The sequence below is a fragment of the Halichoerus grypus genome, chromosome 12 (genome assembly GCF_964656455.1).
Source record: "Halichoerus grypus chromosome 12, mHalGry1.hap1.1, whole genome shotgun sequence".
NCBI classification, from domain to species: Eukaryota; Metazoa; Chordata; class Mammalia; order Carnivora; family Phocidae; genus Halichoerus; species Halichoerus grypus.
The window spans coordinates 36567802-36588635 of record NC_135723.1 but is presented as its reverse complement, the minus strand read 5'-3'; the positions used below and the strand labels follow the sequence as shown (position 1 = coordinate 36588635).

General features: G+C 40.3%; 2 protein-coding genes across 7 annotated transcripts in view; one reads left to right on the top strand and one right to left on the bottom strand.

Annotated features, from left to right (window-relative positions):
- Positions 1–330: 330 nt before the first annotated feature.
- Positions 331–8286, bottom strand: RBM48 (RNA binding motif protein 48). 2 transcript variants are annotated; one of them, XM_036113317.2, is made up of 5 exons: positions 8158–8286; positions 6984–7174; positions 4969–5114; positions 2907–3475; positions 331–581 (listed from the first exon to the last, which is right to left on the bottom strand). In XM_036113317.2, exons 1-5 carry the CDS (start codon positions 8266–8268, stop codon positions 495–497), a joined length of 1104 nt encoding a protein of 367 aa, XP_035969210.1. In that variant the 5' UTR covers positions 8269–8286; the 3' UTR covers positions 331–494. The 2 variants fall into 2 exon arrangements, with proteins under 2 accessions (XP_035969210.1, XP_035969212.1); XM_036113319.2 differs by lacking the exon at positions 6984–7174.
- Positions 8287–8523: 237 nt separating this feature from the next.
- PEX1 (peroxisomal biogenesis factor 1) overlaps positions 8524–20834 on the top strand; it is a 41345-nt gene continuing 29034 nt past the window's right edge. For 2 of the 5 annotated variants that reach the window (XM_078059259.1, XM_036113316.2), the window contains exons 1-6: positions 8529–8745; positions 13218–13361; positions 16091–16174; positions 16591–16705; positions 16800–17506; positions 18843–18962. In XM_078059259.1, the coding sequence (XP_077915385.1) occupies positions 8617–8745; positions 13218–13361; positions 16091–16174; positions 16591–16705; positions 16800–17506; positions 18843–18962 (1299 nt within the window). In that variant the 5' untranslated portion in view covers positions 8529–8616. Of the gene's footprint in view, positions 8746–13217; positions 13362–16090; positions 16175–16590; positions 16706–16799; positions 17507–18842; positions 18963–20834 lie in introns of those variants that run through there. The other 3 variants (XM_078059260.1, XM_078059262.1, XM_078059261.1) reach the window with 3 other exon arrangements.

Sequence of the window (20834 nt, the reverse complement as noted above, 5' to 3'; positions counted from 1 at the left end):
CCATGACCTGAGCTGAAGGCAGACGCTTAACGACTGAGCCACCCAGGCGCCCCTAATTTTATTTTTTAAGTTAGCCAACAAGCTTGGTTCTTGTGGCAAATACTGTGAATAAGCCTTTCACAACCCTCTTTTCTCTTGCTTCCTCATCCACAGAAGTTGGAAATGTAAACATTCACAATGCCAGACCTCCCCAGTTTAGCAACGGCCATGAGCCCACTTCCAGCCAAAAAGATGTAACCAAAGTCACTGAGTAGAGCTCCTGGAAAAGTTTAGTTTTCTTTTTTTAAGGAACATATTTGGCTGGCATGTATTTTGTCCATGATAAACTAATTTTAAAAAATGAAATTTTATTAGGTAAGTAGCTTGAATGATATTTATTACAAAGAGGAGTGCATTAAAAAATACCAGCAGTAGAATCTCTTCAACAATTAAAACGATAGGCTAAAAATAAAAAATAAAGAGTGCTGTAAAAAACAGAATTTGCTGCTGACAGTCTATATTCTTCTTCTTTGCTTTAATGGACGACTTGTATGCACATCTTCCAGCTTGTCTTCTGGAGGTTTTGGCACAGATGAAATGACCTAGTTTTAAAAAAAAGAGAACCACCAAAATTAGCTTTTATAGTACAAGAATAAGTAAACTAAACTATTAGAAGAGGTAGGATATAACTAATAAAAAAAAAATTCTAAAAATAAAAAAATAAAAATAATAATAATAAATAAATAAAAAGAAGAGGTAGGATATACATCTAGTAGTCCAATTCTTGCCCTCACGTTTGAGGCAGAGTGAGCCCAATTTCAGGGTACAGCCTACGATCTAGGCACAAAGTTTTCTGTCCAAACACTGACGAGAGTAAAATTTCTAAAGCCATTTAGGAGAAAAAAAAATTGGAAGAGAGAAATGTAAATACATACTCTATGTTAACAATCCTTTATATATCTGAAGTCACTTGCTATCTGATGGATACAGATAGACATCCTGATTTTGCATAACTCGAAACACTAATAACATCTGATGTATTTAAGAGACATGGAGCCTTGAGAGGGGAGATGAGAAATTTGGAGAAATAAGCAGAAAATGATATAATACTCAATTTCCTAGGGAAGGGAAACCAAACACACCATCAGAAAAAGAGTGGACAATGAGTTAAAGCAGAGTATGACAGTCTTCATTTAGATGCACAATTATTAGAAACTGTAGTAAGTTGTAGTTAGTTTTTCTCAATTTTGTTGTTCTACTGTTTCGTTATCTAGGATTTGGACCTAACAACTTTTTTCTTTTCCCCTGAGATTTTTTTATTTATTTGTCAGAGAGAGAAAGAGCACGTGTGAGAGTGAGAGAGTGTGGGCAAGCGTGCAGGCAGAGGGAAAAGCAGGCTCCCCACGGAGCACGGAGCCCCATGCGGGACTCAATTCCAGGACCCTGGGACCTGAGCTGAAGGCAGACGCTAACCGACTGAGCCACCTAGACGTCCCCTAACAACTTTTTTCTTGAAAATATAGTCAGCTCTGGCTAAGAGAGCTATGTATCTGCATCTACGCCTCAGTTCAACTATATCTGAAGGAAGGAAGGGGGCCAGCACAAACTAAAAAAATTAAAGAGGTTTAAGCATGGAAATTGTGTTCACAGATTTTTATTATTATAAAATAAGCCCTCACCCTTAATCAGATAATTTTCAGGTAACAAAACAACACATAAATTAAGCCACCTTAGACTCCCTTCATCACACTGTAAAATACATATACAACTGCATGAAAAGCACTTTCTGAACCTCAGAGTTAAAGTTTAGGAGAATGGTCTTTCTCCCTCAATTAGATTTCTGAAAGGCTTGCCCCATAAAAAGGTATCTTTCAAAAGCTAATTCAAATGTTAGCTTTCTTTCATTTGTGCTTAGAAAATGGCAAATGATTACATAAATAACATGTAAAGAAATTACTACTTAAGTAGCACAATGAAACTGTAATCTATTTAAGAAGTTGACATTTTGAAATGCAGACCTTAGGGCCTAGTCTTTAGAAATCTCACCTTATTCTATGGCTATTTTTATCAAAGAAGCAAAAAGCATTTTAATTTGATGTAATTTGTAGTAACTTTGAACTTGAGAGAAATAAGTTGTAATAATTTTCCTTCAACACAGTAGTTCTGTACTTTGGCTCATAATAGAACCATCTGGAGAGCTTTAAAAAGGGAGGGCCTGGGCTCCACTCTCACAGGCTGACCTCACTGACTAAAACCACTGCTTTTTATTTTAGATCTGGAATGATATAAAATATGTTATGTTCATTGTTTAAAGCAAGGATTAATGACATCAAAGCACATACATTTCTGTTAGATTCAGTTACTTCAACAGAGAACTGTAGAAAAACACATCAATGAGGCACCTAGGTGGCTCAGTCGTTAAGCGTCTGCCTTCGGCTCAGGTCATGATCCCAGGGTCCTGGGATCGAGCCCCACATCAGGCTCCCTGCTCAGCGGGAAGCCTGCTTCTCCCTCTCTCACTCCCCCTGCTTATGTTCCCTCTCTTGCTGTCTCTCTCTCTCTCTGTCAAATAAATAAATAAATAAATAAATCTTTAAAAAAAAAATCAAAAAACTGAAAATGAAGAAAATTAATGACAATACTTTAGTTGCCACAAATCTCCATTTAGCTGTTAGTCCTATGACCAAACGGTCTCTTAAAACAGTTTTTGTTTTTGTTTTTCAAGATTTTGTTTATTTGACAAAGAGAGATCACAAGCAGGCAGACAGATAGGCAGGGAGAGGGAGAAGTAGGCTCCCCGCTGAGCAAGGAGTCTGATGCGGGGCTCGATCCCAGGACCCTGGGATCATGACCTGAGCCGAAGGCAGATGCTTAAGCGACTGAGCCACCCAGGCGCCCTTAAAACAGTTTTTTAAAAGTGATCTTACCTCTTGAAGTTTATTCCGAATTAAATCCGCTGTTGTATTCAACGAGTCGTCATGCATGTCCACTTTAGGTATGTCTGGTAACAGAGGCCCAATCATAACCTCATTACTACTCGTGCTCGTTTCGAGAAAAGTTCCAATTTTACGGTCATCTTCTCTTCTTCTTTTCCGCTCCTGCAGCTGTGTTGTCCTAGGCATAAATCTGTCCACTGCCTCTGAAGAAGTAACAGCCTTCTGCGCACCAGGGCAAGCCAATGAATTTTTAAAAGGTTTCATTTGTATCTTCTGCGAAGAGTCATTGTACATACAATGTTCCACTGTTTCAGCATGGTTTCTACCATCCTGAGAGAAGTTTGATTCCCTGTCCATATGCTCCCCTGATGAACATGCACATTTTGAGGAAAAATAACATAAAGGCAATTCACAAGAATAAGGAAGACAAGAATCTGAGTTGCCAGTAGAAGTGTTCCGCGTGGTTGCACAAAATCCAGATGTCCCTGAATGGAAGTCCTGTCTAAAATCTTTTGTGTCTTTAAGCTCTGTAACCACTTTCTTCTTTGTCATGTAATGATCTTTATATTACAATTTAAAAGGTGAGAGAAGAGGAAAAAAAAATAGTTCATTTATTGTTTCCATCATTCAGAAATGTGTAATTTTAAGAACAAACATTACTTTAAAATGTTAACAAATGCTACCCCGAAAAATTTATTTCTTGAGCCGGCAATACCTTCATGTGTTTAAAAGCTAAAAAGGATAAAGCGTTTATTAGTGTCAAGCTTCGCTTTCTTTGCTCCCCATATGCCTGGTTTCCACTCCTCCATAAGTAATCCCTACTTTCTTATTTATCTGCCCAGTATGTCTTACTTTTCCTCCTCCCACCTACTCCTCTTTTTCTCCCATAATATTCATTTCTCTGTGCCTTTGCATTTTCCACTTAACTGTAGACCTTAGAGGTTTTTTTCTAGGTCATTACATTAAATGCTTTTTTTTTTTTTCACAGCTTTGGAGTATTCTACTATATGAATATATCATACTGCTTAGTTTGTGTTTGTTAGTTTTTAAAGGCGGCAAATATGCTGGACCCATATTTTGTTATTTTATTTGTTATACAACCATAAAAGCTTTCCTGGAGCTATTCACATATCCCACAGGTTAATGTTCAATGTCTACTAATGACGAGGGACTCTCAACAGCTCTCTTGCCAAATTTTCAGGTAAGTTTTCCAAAAGTCTTCCCACCTTATTTCTCTCTTCACCTCTGCCACACACCCTTCCCCAATCAGTCATAAAATCGTCATAGTCAATAACTATATGGACACTGACTCTGTCTTTCAACTAAAGGGCAGAAGTTTGACAATCTGAGCCTCCAGTATTATTCAGATTTCAGACCACGTACATTATTTTAGTCCAATTCTGAGTGCTCTGTTCCTACAATCCTTGTACCAGATCCCATGACCCTATTCCAGGCACCTGGAATTTGTGTCTAGGGAAACTCAGCTGGGAATATGGGGCACGTGGCCAGCTGCTGGTAAAAAGTAGAATTTTTCCAAATTTAGCAGTTTTAGATTGGCAGCTGGTAACTAGTCTGCAAATAAATCATAATTGTTTCTCACTGCCTTTAGGTCAAGCCTTAATTCCTTAGCATGGGATACAAGGCCCTTCATGATTCAGTTCCTGTCCTCTTTTCTAGTCTTATTTCTCATGTGTAGCCCTTGTGTTGTGGTTATCCTGTACTATTCATGTTCCTTCAAACACATGATGCTCATTTATTCATGCCACTTGGCCTACCTTCCCATCGCTTCCTCTCCCCTTCTGAGTAATGTCTACTTATCCTTCAAAACTCAGTGGCCACCTTTCTCATCCTGTAGGAACTCTTCCACAAACCAACATCTCTCCCTTTCCAGCCCAGATTACTTAAGAGTGCTGCACAGAATCCTGCAGTTTACAGTTACTGAATATTGTGATCATTTATCTGCCTCTCTTCCCACTAGACTGGGAGCTCCATGATGATATACCTAGCAGAGTGCCTGACACATAGGAGGTGTTTAGTAACTGGCTTTCCATACCTTTATTTTTAGTAGTTCTTGCTATATAAGCCTTTCTCTCCTGTAATTTTTTTCTAGTTTCTTCAACTGTTTCAAATTCTGGAGCATAGCACACATGAAGCAATCCACCAAAGAAACTCTGTTCATCCATTTTTCTCTTGGCTGTCCTAAACAGAAATACATGATAGCATGGTTTATTAATCCTGATTTACTTAGGATAAAAGCTGAACTAGTATACAATGCATTGATCTAAAGAGCAAAGTTCAGGTTTTGCTATGTGTACCTACATCCTATTGTTTGGCAGTTAAGATGTTCTACCTGTGGATGGAACTGACTCTACTGATGTGGTGCGCACTCTTCACGCCTTTCATCCACTCTCGCTACAGTGCTAACAGGTTTTGAGCTAAGTCATCCACACATAACCAGACTCCCTTTAATTAACTTAGGAGCCAGCAGTTAACCTGAGGTACACAATCTGTGGTCGTGAAATAGAGATCTCTCTGTGTTAAATGGCCCTTAAGAGTTAGCTCATACCCAATTTAGCTTTTTTGGCACAATGGGATTCATACATAAAAATTAATAAAAATAATACTGTAATCGTAAAATCTTTAATAATTAAGTAAATATTGAATACATAATTAATCAATGAGAAAGTTAGAAGATGATATTCAACAAATACTTATTAAATATATGTAAGTGGCCAGGCCTTATACTACAATAAATACTTAAGTACTTTTGTGCCCAGGGATGAAGATAAAAATACTTACTGAGATTTTACCACGCACCAGGTAGTGCCCTAAGTGAATTAACATTTCATAAAAACCATATGATGACACTGAGGCCTAGGGAGATTTATAACATGCTCACACTAGTTTGTGATTCAAACTGAGATGCTGAACTCCACAGCCTACTGTACTACGTGCTGTGGGAGATGCGAAAGCTCTAGAAAATATGCCCCGTGAGGGGCAGGCAAGTTGGTTAAGGAAAGTGAGATTACATATGACAGCAAACTGAGAACAGTACATGACCCCATAAAATCAAGTGACAGACTGCAAGTGCTATTTGTAGTACAGAAAGACAATATAAATGGTGGGGCGCCTGGCTGGCTAAGTCGGTAGGCCATGCAATTCCTGATTTCGGGGTTGTAAGGTGGAGCCCCACGTTGGGTGTAGAGATTACTTAAAAATAAAATCTTAAAAAAAAGAGAGAAAAAGAAAATATGAATGGTAATAGCCAAAGAAGGATGGGTCTTGGATCAAATTAGTGACAAGCATGGGGTCAACATAAAACTAGATAAGGCATTTCATGTTTCAGCCTTATTGAAGCAGAGAATTTGTTATACAGAAAGCTGGAAAAGATTAGGTCAATTCACAAAGGTGCATAACATTAAGAACTTCAGTAGCTAATGTTTACTGCATTCTGAACATAGGAAGCACTACATTTAGCCCCTTTACATGGATTATCTCATACCATCCCCACACAACCCCCAAGATAGGTCCTTTCACCATACAGATTTCATAGAATAGAAAAAACAGGCTTGGGAGCGCCTGGGTGGCTCAGTTGTTGAGCATCTGCCTTCGGCTCAGGTCATGATCCCAGAGTCCTGGGATCAAGCCCCGCATCGGGCTCCCTGCTCCGCAGGAGGCCTGCCTCTCCCTCTCCCACTCTCCCTACTTGTGTTCCCTCTCTCGCTGTGTCTCTCTCTGTCAAATAAATAAATAAAATCTTTAAAAAAAGAAAAAAGAAAAAGAAAAAGAAAAAACAGGCTTATTGAGGTTAAATAACTTGTCCAAAGTCGTGATTTTAGTAAGCAGTGGAGTTCGAAAACTTACCCCAAACCCATTTTTTAATCTACCACAATACATGACCAAAGGCTGTTAAGCATGGGAATGACATTTGAGACTGGAGTAAGATAAAAATAATATAGGGCCATGTTAGGTTATTGAGTAATTCAGGTATGAATGAGGGACAACTGGGACCAAAGTGATAGCAATGGGAATGGAGGAAATGAAACTTATGCTTAACCTGCACATTACCTTGCACTTTGTAAATTCATAAATTTAATAAGATAAACTTCTGTAAAGTCTTCTGCTGGGTATTCATCTAGAGGATTATACTGTTCAATTGCACCATATAGAGCAAATCGCTCAACTAATTCCTTCATTGCTCCCACTGCAGGAACTCCTTGTATTAACAAGTACCGAGATTCCAAATTGATTGTATATACCTAAAAGAAATGCAAACACATAAAAATGTATTTTCCAAATAAACCTAAGACATATCTTCTTTTTTAAAATAATTTTTTATTATGTTATGTTAGTCACCATACATTACATCATTAGTTTTTGATGTAGTGTTCCATGATTCATTGTTTGCATATAACACCCAGTGCTCCATGTAATACGTGCCCTCCTTAATACCCATCACCGGGCTAACCCATCGCCCCACCTCCCTCCCCTCTAAAACCCTCAGTTTGTTTCCGGAGTCCATAGTCTCTCATGGTTTGTCTTGCCCTCTGATTTCACCCCCTTCGTTTTTCCCTTCCTTCTCCTAATGTCCTCCATGCTATTCCTTATGTTCCACAAATAAGTGAAACCATATGATAATTGTAAGACATATCTTCTATTAAAAAAAAAAAGCTTTGGGGTTTAAAGACTACACTTATGCTGAGCACTAAGTAATGTACAGAATTGCTGAATCATTACACTGTACCTGAAACTAATATAACACTGTATGTTAACTATACTGGAATTAAAATTAAAAACTTAAAAGCTCTGTAAAGAAGAAACATTCCGTTCAGCCGGTCTGCAGAAAAAATAAAGAATAAATTCACCCCTCCGTGTGAGGGCCTCTAATTAAAACACAGACTATCTTCAGTCGACATATCTTGCAGAAGTTGGCTCAGAAGAAGTTACTAGAGAGAGAGAACAAAGATTCACTGAGTGCTTACCATGCGCCGAGCACTACTGTAAACACGGAAGATACAATGACTAAAACAAAGCCCTGTCCTTCCGGAGCTGACGTTATAGCAGTTGACCAAAGGGTTCGTGAGAATCTTTGGTCACTGAGTACCAGTTTCTCATACCCATCTCCAATGACTGATGGACAGGACCGCAGCCCTTCAAGCCTCTATTTACATAAACTGGGCATGTGGAGCTAGAGCTAAGAAAAAGCTATCAGGAATAGCGAATGAAACCAAAATCACTTTACCTTGACAGCACGAGGCCGCCGCCCCTCCCGGTACTTGGCCCGCGTGTCGCATACAGCCCTCTGGACGTGGTGGTCAAATACGCCTCCAAGCTCCCCGCCGCTCGACGCCATCTTGCCTATTTTGGCCCTTGCAAAAATGGCAACATCCGGCTCGCCGCGTTCCTGTTCACCCAATAAGAGAGGAAGATGGGTCAAGGCGTGCCGGGATTGGCTGGAGAATCGACAGCGTCGGGCATCGTTTCCTGTGAGTGAGTCTTCGGTGAACGAGGTGCCGCCCTCCAGCGGCCTGGCGGAGAGACCTCGGAGAGCTGGAGCAGCTTGCTTGCCCCTCCTCGTCCGGGCGCGCGCGGCGAGGGGGGCGGGGCCGATCGATCTTCTCTGGCTCCGACGCCCTCGGTCTGCCCAGTGGCCCCCGTCCGCTTGAGTGGACGGCTGGGGGCTGCTCCTCGCTCGTCCACAATGTGGGGCAGCGATCGCCTAGCGGGTGCGGAGGGTGGTGGGGTAGCGGTAACTGTGGTCTTCACCAACGCTCGCGACTGCTTCCTCCACTTGCCGCGGCGCCTCGTGGCCCAGCTGCACCTGCTGCAGGTAACGCACCGGCCCTGGACGGGGGCTCCCGGCCCAGACTCGGGACACCTGGTTGGCAGCCTGGGGTCGGACGGGGCCAAGACTTTTTAGGGACGCGGCGGCCCTCACGTCTCTGGGACGGCGTGGCACGGGCTGCCTTTCGTCGCCACCGAGCCGTTCAGAGGCCAGACTGAGGGCCGCTCGAGGGCAAGGCCGGCGGGGGCAGGCTCTGCAGCCCACACCACGTTTAGTGCAGCCTTGGGCCTTTCTTTAACTTGCCCTGTTTTCAGGTGTTTTCACTCGGTGAGACTGGGCTTTCAAGCATCCTAATATTCTACGTCTGCATTCAGAAATATTTCTCCAGTTTGGAAAAGCTCCTGGAAATTCGCTAATTTTTTTTTTTAATTTAAAAGAAAAAATGTTTTTCTTGCTAGTGATTTCCAGCTGCTTGCACGGCTGCCGTCCCGGCCTCCAGAGGGAGGGGCAGATTTGGTTTGCAGAGTCCCAGTAGGTTAACAAGGTACGTTAACAGGGACTGAGCACCGTGTCCCCCGAGCGGGGTAGGTTAATAAAATAAGGTTCTTCCCTGTGTCGCTGATGCTTGGAACAGTTCCGAGGTGTACCAGAAATGTGCAGAATTACGCATATTTGGAAGTACGTAAGTAGGATACTTGAACCTCTGCCGTTACCCTTCTAATTAATTATTAAAAGAGATACAGCATCTGCACTTTCATAACTAGAAATAGAAGCACATAGTCTCTGAGTTTGAGTATGCTTATGCGGGCAAAGGGATAGAATATTTGAAATCCTGGATGCATGGTACCCACCACTGGCTAATCATGCAGGAGTGCATATTTAAGAGTTTACATTAATTTTAAGTATCCCACCTTTCCACTTTACTTTTCTGGAACTATTTTTCTAGATTATTTTTCCCCTAGCATTATTGGTGTAGAGGGCATAGGTAATTATTAAAGCAGGAAGTCATGAGTTGGGAGTTAATGTGTTGAATTGTTTTATTTGGGCTGAAGCATGGAGTACATAATACCTATAATGCTGTAATGGGAAGAGGGTCAGAAGAATAGTTTCCTGGCCTGTGTCAGATTTACCTTTAAGCTTTTCAAAATACGAATGTTCTGGTCCTTCCTCAGACTTATTGAATCAGAATCTTGGGGAGTGAGCTTCAGGCATCTGTAATTTAAAAAATATCTTTGGGCTACTTGGATGCACAAGAATTGAGACCTACTGTTACAGAATCATAGAATGTTCATGGCGAAAGGGACCTGCGGTATCTAGATCATTTCTGTACTTTCACATGTTAGGAAACTAGCCCTCCTAGGTGGGTACCATTTCCAGGTAATTTGTCCTCTTGTCTCTTACTCTGCAGCATCCAGACTGGTCTTCTCACTGTTCTTTCATAACCCAGCTCCTTCCTACTTCTGTACTCTTACTCATGCTATTCTTTCTCCCCAAAACGTTTTTCATTTCATGCCTTCAAAAGCTGAGCATAATCTTACCTCCTCTGCCTAGCTTTCAAATTCTGGGTGGTTCACATTTGTCTCCTTTTCAAAACTTCACTGTTGTGTTTATGTGACACATCTCACTTGTACTCTGTGTTTCAAGTATCGTCTTTTGCTTATCCAAGTCCTTATTTCAGGACTGGATACGCAGTAGATGCTTTAACTCAGGATTTTTTAACCTTGGCACTTTAGTCTGGATAATTTTTTGTTGTGGGGGACTGTGGTGGGTATTATAAGATATTTAACAGTATCTCTGATCTTTGTCCACTAGATGCCAGTAACACAACTCCTTTTCAGTAGTGATAGCAAAAAAAAACACGTCTCCACGTGGCTCCACACGTTGCCAGATGTCTCCTGGGGAACAAAAATCGCCCCTAGTTGAGAACCGTTGCTTTAATTCAGTTATTTTGTCTGTATGCTGGGCTCAGTGCTTGCTGTGATTGCTGAAATGGGGGAAAGGATTCACATCCACACGGAATGCAGACAGATAAACCTAAATCGCCCTCCAGAAATGGCCAGGTGCAGACTTGTCATTTGTTTTTGTGTTAGCAGGGGAGAACCCCGGCCTCAGATCTGGCCGGTCCTAAGGCCTGACAACCTGTGGTTTCACCTGCAAGTTCCCTCCAGGTGATACCGGTACCACAGGGATAGGCAAAAGCAGGTGGTCAGTCATTTGTTGATTGAGCTCCTGAGAAGCAGCCTCCTTTCTCTTCAGTCTGTTGGTTTCTTCTCTTTATCTGAGGTTCTGTGGTTCAGGTGGGAAAGGTTTTACATGAAAATGGACTCATATTAGTCTGCAAAGTTTACTAAATCCAACTGAACATATATTATGACTATGGAGCTGGTTACTACGTTTTGACCAAATGAATAACTGAAGTATTTTTCCTATTTAATAAAGTTGATTTTCCCCTTTTCCAGTGAGTTGGTAGAACCCTCCTCTTTGATATTTCAGGGCATATTTTGTATTTCCTTATTTAACATCTCTGGTTTTGAAAGTTTCTTCTTATGAAATTATATGCCACAGACTCTGATGAAAGAGTGTGAAAGCACGTGGCCGGTTGGTCATCTTCACCCTTGTAACCTCAGCTCACACACAGCTGACAAGTTAATTTGGAATTTGACTCCAAATCCAGGGCTCTGTGTACTTTATCACACTGTGCGTGATGGAAGGGTTTTGTTACCCTGAGCGGTTGGACTATCCTGTGAATTGTGGGAAAAATTACACAAGTGATACATGATGACTTTCTTCTATACAAAGTTTTAATAACATTTTAATAACATGGCTAATTTAAAGTACATTATATTGCATCAGAAGTGGTTCCAACATCCTTTGAAATTTTTCCTATTTAAAGAAACAATAAGCGGCCTATATAATCAGTTTTGAGGTAGTAAAGTTTGATGTAAATGAATTAATTTATTTTGGTATAAATAAATGACTTTCAAAATACTAAAACTTCCTGAGATGGGTAAGTTTTGATGGCTATTAATGAAGTCCTTACTTTTTATTGAAAAAATGATATGTGTGCGCAAAAGCTTATGATACAATGCTAAGTGGGGAAAAGGATACTAAATCATGACTATAATATACAACTATTTAAAAAATTTTGCATAGAAAACAGGATTAGCTAGACAAAATTGTTCATGTGGTTGTCTTGTTGTGGAGGGAATATCAGTAATTCCTTTTTTCTTCCAAGTTTATATATTTTTTAAGGTTTCGATAATGAGTTTGTAATTCTTTAATCATAGAAAACATTGTTTTTTAAGTCCTTAGTCACAAACTTAACATATTTCATATAATTGATCTTAATGGGAATGCCTTTTATATTTTGATTTTTGTACTTATAATTCCATAGTTGTAAAACTTTCAGAATTATTTAAGAAGCTGTGTAATATAAAATTTCTGGAAATGTACATAAGAAACTATTAACAGTAATTACCTGTGGGAACAGGAACCTAGCTTCTTTTATTTTTTGTAATTTTTGTGCTTTTACCATGTACATTTATTCTCTTTTAATAAACAAATACTGTTACATTTTTAATGATCATATATTTCTACTTATTGACTCATGCTTTACTAAAATAGTAAATTTGTAGCTCATTTAATAGTTTTCCTGTTAATAGACATTTAAGACAGTCCTAAGTTTTCACTGTTATAGAAAGTACTGCAGAGATACGTTCTGGTGTGGTTTTCTTCGAATCATTAATTCAGAATAAGTATGTGTGTGTGTATATATATATATATATATACATGGCTCAGAGTTTAGGTAAATTCATTGGCTACCTATTGCCATTTTGAATTTTGGAGTGGTTGAATGAATTTGCATCATAAGAAAACAAGGGAGGGGCGCCTGGGTGGCTCAGTTGTTAAGCGTCTGCCTTCCGGCTCAGGTCATGATCCCAGGGTCCTGGGATCGAGCCCCACATGAGCCCCACATCGGTCTCCCTGCTAGGCAGGAAGCCTGCTTCTCCCTCTCCCACTCCCCCTGCTTGTGTTCCCTCTCTCACTGTGTTTCTCTTTGTCAAATAAATAAATAAAATCTTTAAAAAATAATAAGAAAATAGGGGTATTGGTTTCACCCATAGCATCACCAGCTTTGGTTATTAGAAATGTTTATAGCTTTTTTTTTTAAGATTTTATTTATTTATTCATGAGAGACAGAGAGAGGCAGAGGGAGAAGCAGGCTCCCAAAGAGCAGGGAGCCCGACGTAGGACTCGATCCCAGGACCCCGGGATCATGACCTGAGCCGAAGGCAGATGCTTAACCATCTGAGCCACCCAGGTGCCCTGTTTATAGCTTTTTAAATGCTCTAATGTGCACAACAGAGAGCTACCATCCATCTGTAGAACTCTTTTTTTATGTGTGGGTTGCAATAATAGTTTATCTTTTATGTGAATCCAGAAAAGCATATAAAAACTCTCACCCCTCCTTTCTTATTTCTTCTCCCCACCCCCTTTCTTATTTCTTGAATAAACAGAATCAAGCTATAGAAGTAGCCTGGGGTCACCAGCCTGCATTCTTGAGTTGGGTGGAAGGTAGGCATTTTAGTGATCAAGGCGAAAATGTGGCTGAAATTAACAGACAAGTTGGTCAGAAACTTGGACTCTCAAATGGGGACCAGGTAAGTACAAAATGTGATGACTATGACTTTCTCCTAATGTCACATAATATAGCAATGGGAAGAAAATGTTCAGATTAATTTTTTTAAGGAGGTGAGATGACACCTGATTTGTCTGCTACTGTAACCAGTCCAGGATATTCAAGTTAACTATATACTGTTGTTAAGTCATTATCTTGTGGTCTGCTCCCTACTTGAATTTGTGTTCTATTTTACTCACTTTCCAGGTTCTCTAATTTTGTATGTAATTATTTTTGCTTTATGAATTATTGAGTTTTACTTACTGTTATTGAACTTCATTTGTTTCTGGCAAATCTTCTAACCTTCCAGGGTCATACTTGAAACTGTCCAACAAAAGAGTTGTTATTTTTCTATTTTTGTCTTGGCTATGAATTTAATATGCTTAGGTTGTAAACCCCAAAGCTAAAGGACTTATGTCTGTGTTTTCATTTTATTGTATTCACCAATTTATTCCCTTCTAAATATGTTAAACTACAGAAGTAATACACATTCATTACAAATATTTTACAAGTGAGAGTAAAAAAATGTTTTTCTCTTTCTTTAACCCCAGCCTTAGAATGAGTATGTACTGTATGTTGGGATCTCAGTACACCTTTAGGATTTAAAGAATGGGATCATACACATTTTCTGCAGTTTTCTCCCCCCACAAAATATATCAGAGATACCTTTCCATGTATTACAAACAATATGCATTGAACATCTTTGTATATATATATATGGAATAAAATACTACAAATTGGATTGCAGAGTCTAGGGGGCTGCATATTTAAAATTTTGATAAATGGGGCTAAATTGCATTCTATTTCCAGTGTCCCACAACAGATCCAAGAACATCACATCTTTTTAACTTGTTTTGAACACAGACTGATTTTGTTCATGCATATTTTTGATAATGAGAATAGGCCACTAATGATAAATCCATAGGCCTACTATTAGTCTTTTGCTCACCCTAAATCTTTGGTAGAATCTTAAAACTTTAGCACCACAGCGACCCTAGGTATCACTAATTTAGGTGCCTTGCTCTACAAACCTAGGGAAATAGAACAATTTGCCCAGGATTGCATAGCAAGTTAAAGTTCTGCTCGCTTCGAGTATGTGGTCCTTCCGTGTGGGGAACACCAGCTTCCTGTTCCCAACCTTGATGTCTTCATCAGCCTCCGAACAGTCTTGTGTGTTTTTAATGCCTCTTTGCTTCAGAGTGAGCTTTTACCGGATTTTCTGCGGATCCTCTGTGTATTGTGCCTAAGGCACTATCTCCCAAAGAATAGGAACAAAGTGGACTGGCTCACCCAGGATTATAGCTTCTTGGTGGGCAGGAGCTGCTTCGTACTTTCCCAGAATCACTCTTTTCTTTTTTAAAGATATTTAATTTTTCATTTGACAGAGAGAGAGAGAGTACAAGCAGGGGGAGCAGCAGGCAGAGGGAGAGGGAGAAGCAGGCTCCCCGCTGAGCTGGGAGCCCAGTGTGGGGCTCGATCCCAGGACCCTGGGATCATGACCTGAGCCGAAGGCAAACGCTTAACGACTGAGCTACCCAGGCACCCCCAGAATCACTTTTTTCAAATAGGGCATATGGGAGATGCTGAAGGGAGATTCACTGATGGTGAGGCATTTGGGGAAATTTGGCTCCAATCCACAAAAGCAGAGAAGGAAGGGCTAGTTCACTGGAGCCTGTAACACTTGGTGGTTTTGGATTTTACTCCTCAATCCTCAGAAATGCCTATAGAAGAGGGGAAAGAAAGTAAGGTGGTGGATTCCAGCTTCTTGAGATACACTAGCATTTCGTATATATCCATAGACTGGAATGAGGACACATTTGTTTTACTTTACTTCTAGCTGTGAATGTTTATACTTGTAAATAATTGGCTCTGATCTCTGTCTCTGCATTTTTTTTTTTTTACTTTTCTAGAAGCACCATGGTTTGAGGTTAGTTATAAAACTAAGTCATAAAACTTTTATAAATAAGGGGCGCCTGGGTGGCTCAGTCGTTAAGCGTCTGCCTTCGGTTCAGGTCATGGTCCCAGGGTCCTGGGATCGAGCCCCACATCGGGCTCCCTGCTCTGCGGGAAGCCTGCTTCTCCCTCTCCCACTTCCCCTGCTTGTGTTCCAGCTCTCACTATCTCTATCTCTCTGTCAAATAACTAAAATCTTTAAAAAAAAAAAAAAACTTTTATAAATAATAAAGTGTATATATATTAGATCAAGCCATGACTTGATGTCATTATTGTTTCTTCTTACATTTTTTTTTTTCAAAGATTTTATTTATTTATTTGACAGAAAGAGAGAACTAGCCGGGGGAGCTGCAGAGGGAGGAGGAGAAGCAGGCTCCCTGCCGAGCAGAGAGCCCAACATGGGGCTCCATCCCAGGACCCTGGGATCACAACCTGAGCTGAAGGCAGACGCTTAACGGACTGAGCCACCCAGGCGCCCCTTATCTTTATTTTTTTAAAAATATGTTGTGCTAGGATATATTTTCCTTTTTTCTATAATTAGTCATGAGACAGTTTTTTCCTAAAATGTTGAGTATATCAAGGCCTACCTAAGAATAAGTGCTTAATAAATACTTGTCCAGTGGAGATCTATACAATACATAGAGGCACACATGTGCACTCATTCACTCGCTCACACTTACTTACCTAAAGAGAACTTCTCATTTCCTAGGGATACAAAAAGTCTTTTAAAAGTAGTTTTACATTTTCCATTTTTTCCAGGTGTTTCTCAAGCTGTGTTCCCATGTGGTGTCTTGTCAGCAAGTCGAGGTGGAACCCCTCTCAGCAGATGACTGGGAGATACTGGTAAAGAAAATACAGTGAGAACTAGCCCAGTGTAACGTTAAACTACTTCAGCATAGTTGTTTGTTTATATTGAAGTATACTTGACACACAATGTCGCTGCAGTTTCAGGTGTATGACATAGTGATTCAGTGTCTCTGTACGTCTTGCCGTGCTCACAACAAGTGTAGTTGCCATCTGTCACCAGACAGTGCCATTACGATACCACTGACTACGTTCCCTATGCTGTGCCTTCTATCCCTGTGACTTAATCATTCCATAACTGGAAGCCAAAATATCAGTGTCTTTAGATTTCTCTTTTCTGAGCTACATTATGTATTCTGAGTTGGTTCAAGTTAGAAGAATGAATTGTGATTTCCTTCCTAGACGTGGAATGACAAAAGGTAAAGTGAATAGATCTTTTTGTTGGTTGGTTGTAGGAGCTGCATGCTGCTTCCCTTGAACAGCATCTTCTGGATCAAATTCGAATAGTTTTTCCAAAAGCCATTTTTCCTGTCTGGGTTGATCAGCAAACTTACATATTTATCCAAACTGGTAGGTGCTGTTGTACTTTCCATTGTGTTCTACACTGTAGCGTTGAGCCCTTGGCAGAGGTGAATGTGTACTGATGGCTTGCTTCCCCACACAGTTGCACTAACACCAGCAGCTGCTTATGGAAGGCTGGAAACTGACACTAAACTCCTTATTCAGCCAAAGACCCGCCAAGCCAAGGAGAATACATTTTCAGAAGCAGATAATGCACATGGGAAATTTCATAATTCCAGAGGAGACCAAAAAGGATTGATAGGCACTGGGTCTAATAAGACAGACTCAGGGGTGACCACTGGCTCACCATCCATGCCAAGCTTATGGACTGTGATAGAAAGCATTTTTTCTTTTGGGTCTGAGAAGAAACCGGAGCTATCCTGGGGTTTAACTGAAATGAATGCATTCAAAACTATGCAGTCCAAAGTTGTTCCCCTAGACAATATTTTCAGAGTGTGCACATCGCAGCCTCCCAGTATGTGTAACACAACAGCAACTTCGGAGTTTCACAGACACTATGCCATTCATGTATTTCCATGGGACCAGGAATATTTTGATGTGGAGCCCAGCTTTACTGTGACCTACGGGAAGCTAATTAAGCTATTTTCTCCAAAGCAACGTAAAACAAAACAAAATATCCTGTCACCTGAAAAAGAGAAGCAGATCTCAGAACCACTAGATCAAAAACCGATCAACTCGGAAGCAGCTAAGGCCTGTGTGCTACAAGTAGTCTGGAATGGACTTGAGGAATTGAAGAATGCCATCAAATACACCAAAACTGTAGAAGCTCTTCATCTTGGGAAAGTCTGGGTTAGTATAAAATGTATTATTAGGGAGAAAGCAATTTCATGTTGCTTGAAATTCTCCAGATTATGAATTAGAATAGTATTTTATATACAATTTGAAAATCAGTACAGTAAGAAAGAGTGTCTAAAGTCCCTGCAGGGACACATTTATGATTGCAGGTAAAGTCCTTGTTTGGGTGAAGATTGCGTATTTTCTGGTTAAGGAAACTTGGACAGCTGTAAGATACAGGCCCAGAGAGGTCAAAATTACTTGCCTGAGTCACATAGTAAGTACAACTAGGATTCACACCCAGGCGGGCTGACTTCAAGTTCGCACTTAGCATGGGGTGCCTTACAAAGCTTCACATCTTTAATGCCTGCAGAAGGTTTGTTCCCCAGTTCCTGAAAGCCAAGGAAGGACTTGCTGTGTGTTGAGGGCAGTACCGAGGTAGGGAGAGACCCATAGCGTGAGGGGTGTACCCAGAAGCTGCTTACCCTGCTGGAATCCGCTCTTTGTGGGACTGTGGAGGGGAGGAGAGCGACCAGTGCCCACCTTCTCATTCTGGCCTCAGATAGTAATGCTTAGTTTATGTGGAACGAGTCACCAGCCCCTTTTATTTGAACTTAATTTGAGCCATTGTGAAGCGAGACCTCAGGGTGATAAAGGGAGGAAATTACTAGGACAAGGAAGAAAAATAGGAGAGGAAGGGGATCTCCTTTGTAGATTTCTTTTATTGCCAGTTTCACTTCTGACCTCTGTGTTGGCAACTGACAAAGTTTTCATCGCTTTGGCCTACATCGTTTGCTAAAATTCCAGACCGTCAGCTCATTATTTTCCGTTAGCTCTAAACTCTTAGTTTAGGAGATCCTGCTGCATCTTCAAAATAAAAATGTCTAACACTGAACTGGTTAGGACTTCTCTTTTCTATTAATGGTTCTGCCATTTGGTGGCAATCCCATTTTTTTCCTTGAAAACACATGGTGAGGACAGGGTGAAGAAGTGCCAGGTAGAGGCCTAGGGACCATATAAGATGGCAGCGAGGAGTCCACACTTCCCGCCCCACTTGAAAGGTTGGCGGCTATGGGCACCGAGGAGTGGCAGTCCTCAAGCAGGCTTGACTTGAGAGATCCAGATTGATGGATCTCATTCCGAAGAGGGTGTGGAAATAAAGAAATGAAGGGGAAAAATGGAAATGTTTGTGATAAAACAGTGTCTGAATACCCATCTGGTTACTCTTATGAATCTTGATAACTTCCATCAATTTACCTGAATTCATAGAAGTTAATAACTATGTATGCTGTGGGATATTTTTAAATCAAGTTTTCACATATTTATGTATCTATTTATTTTTAAATTTCAGATTCCAGATGACCTGAGAAAGAGACTAAATATAGAAATGCATGCAGTAGTCAGAATAACTCCAGTGGAAATTACCCCTAAAATTCCAAGATCTCTAAAATTACAACCTAGAGAAAACTTAGTGAGTTCAAATTTATGTTCTATCACAGTTGTTTTACATGTCATGTAAAATTTCTAGCTGCTTCGGCCAAGTAACAGGAATGTTGTATTCCTTTTTGCTAGAAGGGCAAAGAAGTCTTTGTTTTATTTTGTTGTGGTAAAATATATCTAACGAAATGCTATTTTAACCACTTTTAAGTGTACAACTCAGCAGCATTAATTACATTCATTATGTGCAATCATCGCCACCCTCAGTTTCCAAAACTTTCCCAGCCCCCGAACAGAAACCATATGGCCATTCAGCCATAATGCACCAGCCCCTGCTCTCCCAGCTCTTGGTAACCTGTAATCTATATTCTCTCTATGAATTTGCGTATTCTAGTTATTTCATATAAGTGGAATCCAATAATATTTGTCCCATGCATCTGATTTATTTCACTTAACATGTTTTTAAGGCTCGTCCAGGTTGTAGAATGTATTCATTCCTACTTATGGCGAAATAATATTCCATTGTATGCGTATACCACATTTTGTTTGTCCATTCATCTGTTGATGGACCCTTGGGTTGTTTCCACCTTTTTGGCTATTGTGAGTGATGCTGCTATGGACGTTAGTATACAAGTATCTGTTGAGTCCCTGCTTTGAGTTCTTTTGGGTGTATACCTAGGAGTTGAATTGATATATATATATATATATATTTTTTTTTTTTCTTTTCTTTTAAGGAAAGAGGGAGAGCTGGGTGGGGGTGGGGAGGGAAAGAGAATCTTAAGCAGGCTCCACGCCCAGCACGGAGCCCAGCGTGGGGCTTGATCTCACAACCCTGAGATCATGACCTGAGCCCAAATCAAGAGCCAGACGCTTAACCAACTGAGCCATTTAGGCACCGCAAGTTCCTGGATCTTACGGTAATTCTGTTCAACTTTTTGAGAAACCAAGAAATCTTTAGTAAGCAACACATATATTATGTATATTGTGCCAATGCAAACATGGATAATTTGGCTTTTTATTTTATTAAGTAAGCTCTGTGCCCAAAGTGGGGCTCAAACTCATGACCCCAAGATCAAGACTTGCATACTCCACTGACTGAGCCAGCCAGGCGCTCTTCCTTTAGGTCTTTAATCCCATTGCCCAGTAATACCCAAACACAAACAGACTATTTCTGTGATCTTTAAGAGTATGAAAGCAATGCCTGTACTTAGTTTAGCTTGCTTTTTGTAGTGATCAGGTTCTAAACTGAGCTTAATCAGCAGACCTAGCATGACATTGGATGAGGAGAGAACAGAAATGGACCAGCTGAAAAATGGTAGAATGGAGGTTTATTTTCCTAGGCACATATTAATGATCTTTCCTACATGAATTTTTGGGTATTCCTGTTTTTAGCTTCAAATAGGTTTTAAAAACTTAATTCTGATTTTAAAACTTTAAAAATTAATAGTGTTTTTCTTAGAATTTCTTCATTCCTTTTGAAGAGTTTATTAACACTGTACTTATTGAGTATATCAGCACTGTGGCCTGCTTAACAGAAAAAAAAAGTCACTTCAGCATATAAAGAGCCTATTTTTTTCATGTACGAAGAAGTTTGGAGGAGCTCAGAGGTAGTTAAACTATGTCATCAAGGATCTAGGCTCCTTTGGTCTTTCTGCCATCCTTAGCCTGTAACTTTCCTCCTCTTAGATGCAATGCATTTGCTGTACTAATAGGCATCACATCTGCATTCTTGGCAGCAAAAGGAAAGGCTCAAAGCAAAAGCCTTCTCTGCAAGGTTTCTCTACCTTTCAATTAGGAGGAGAAGCCCTTCCCAATGATTGCTGATTGTACACCATTGGTCACAGTGCAGGCACACACACGTGTACACACACACACACGTGTGTACATACACACACACACGTGTGTA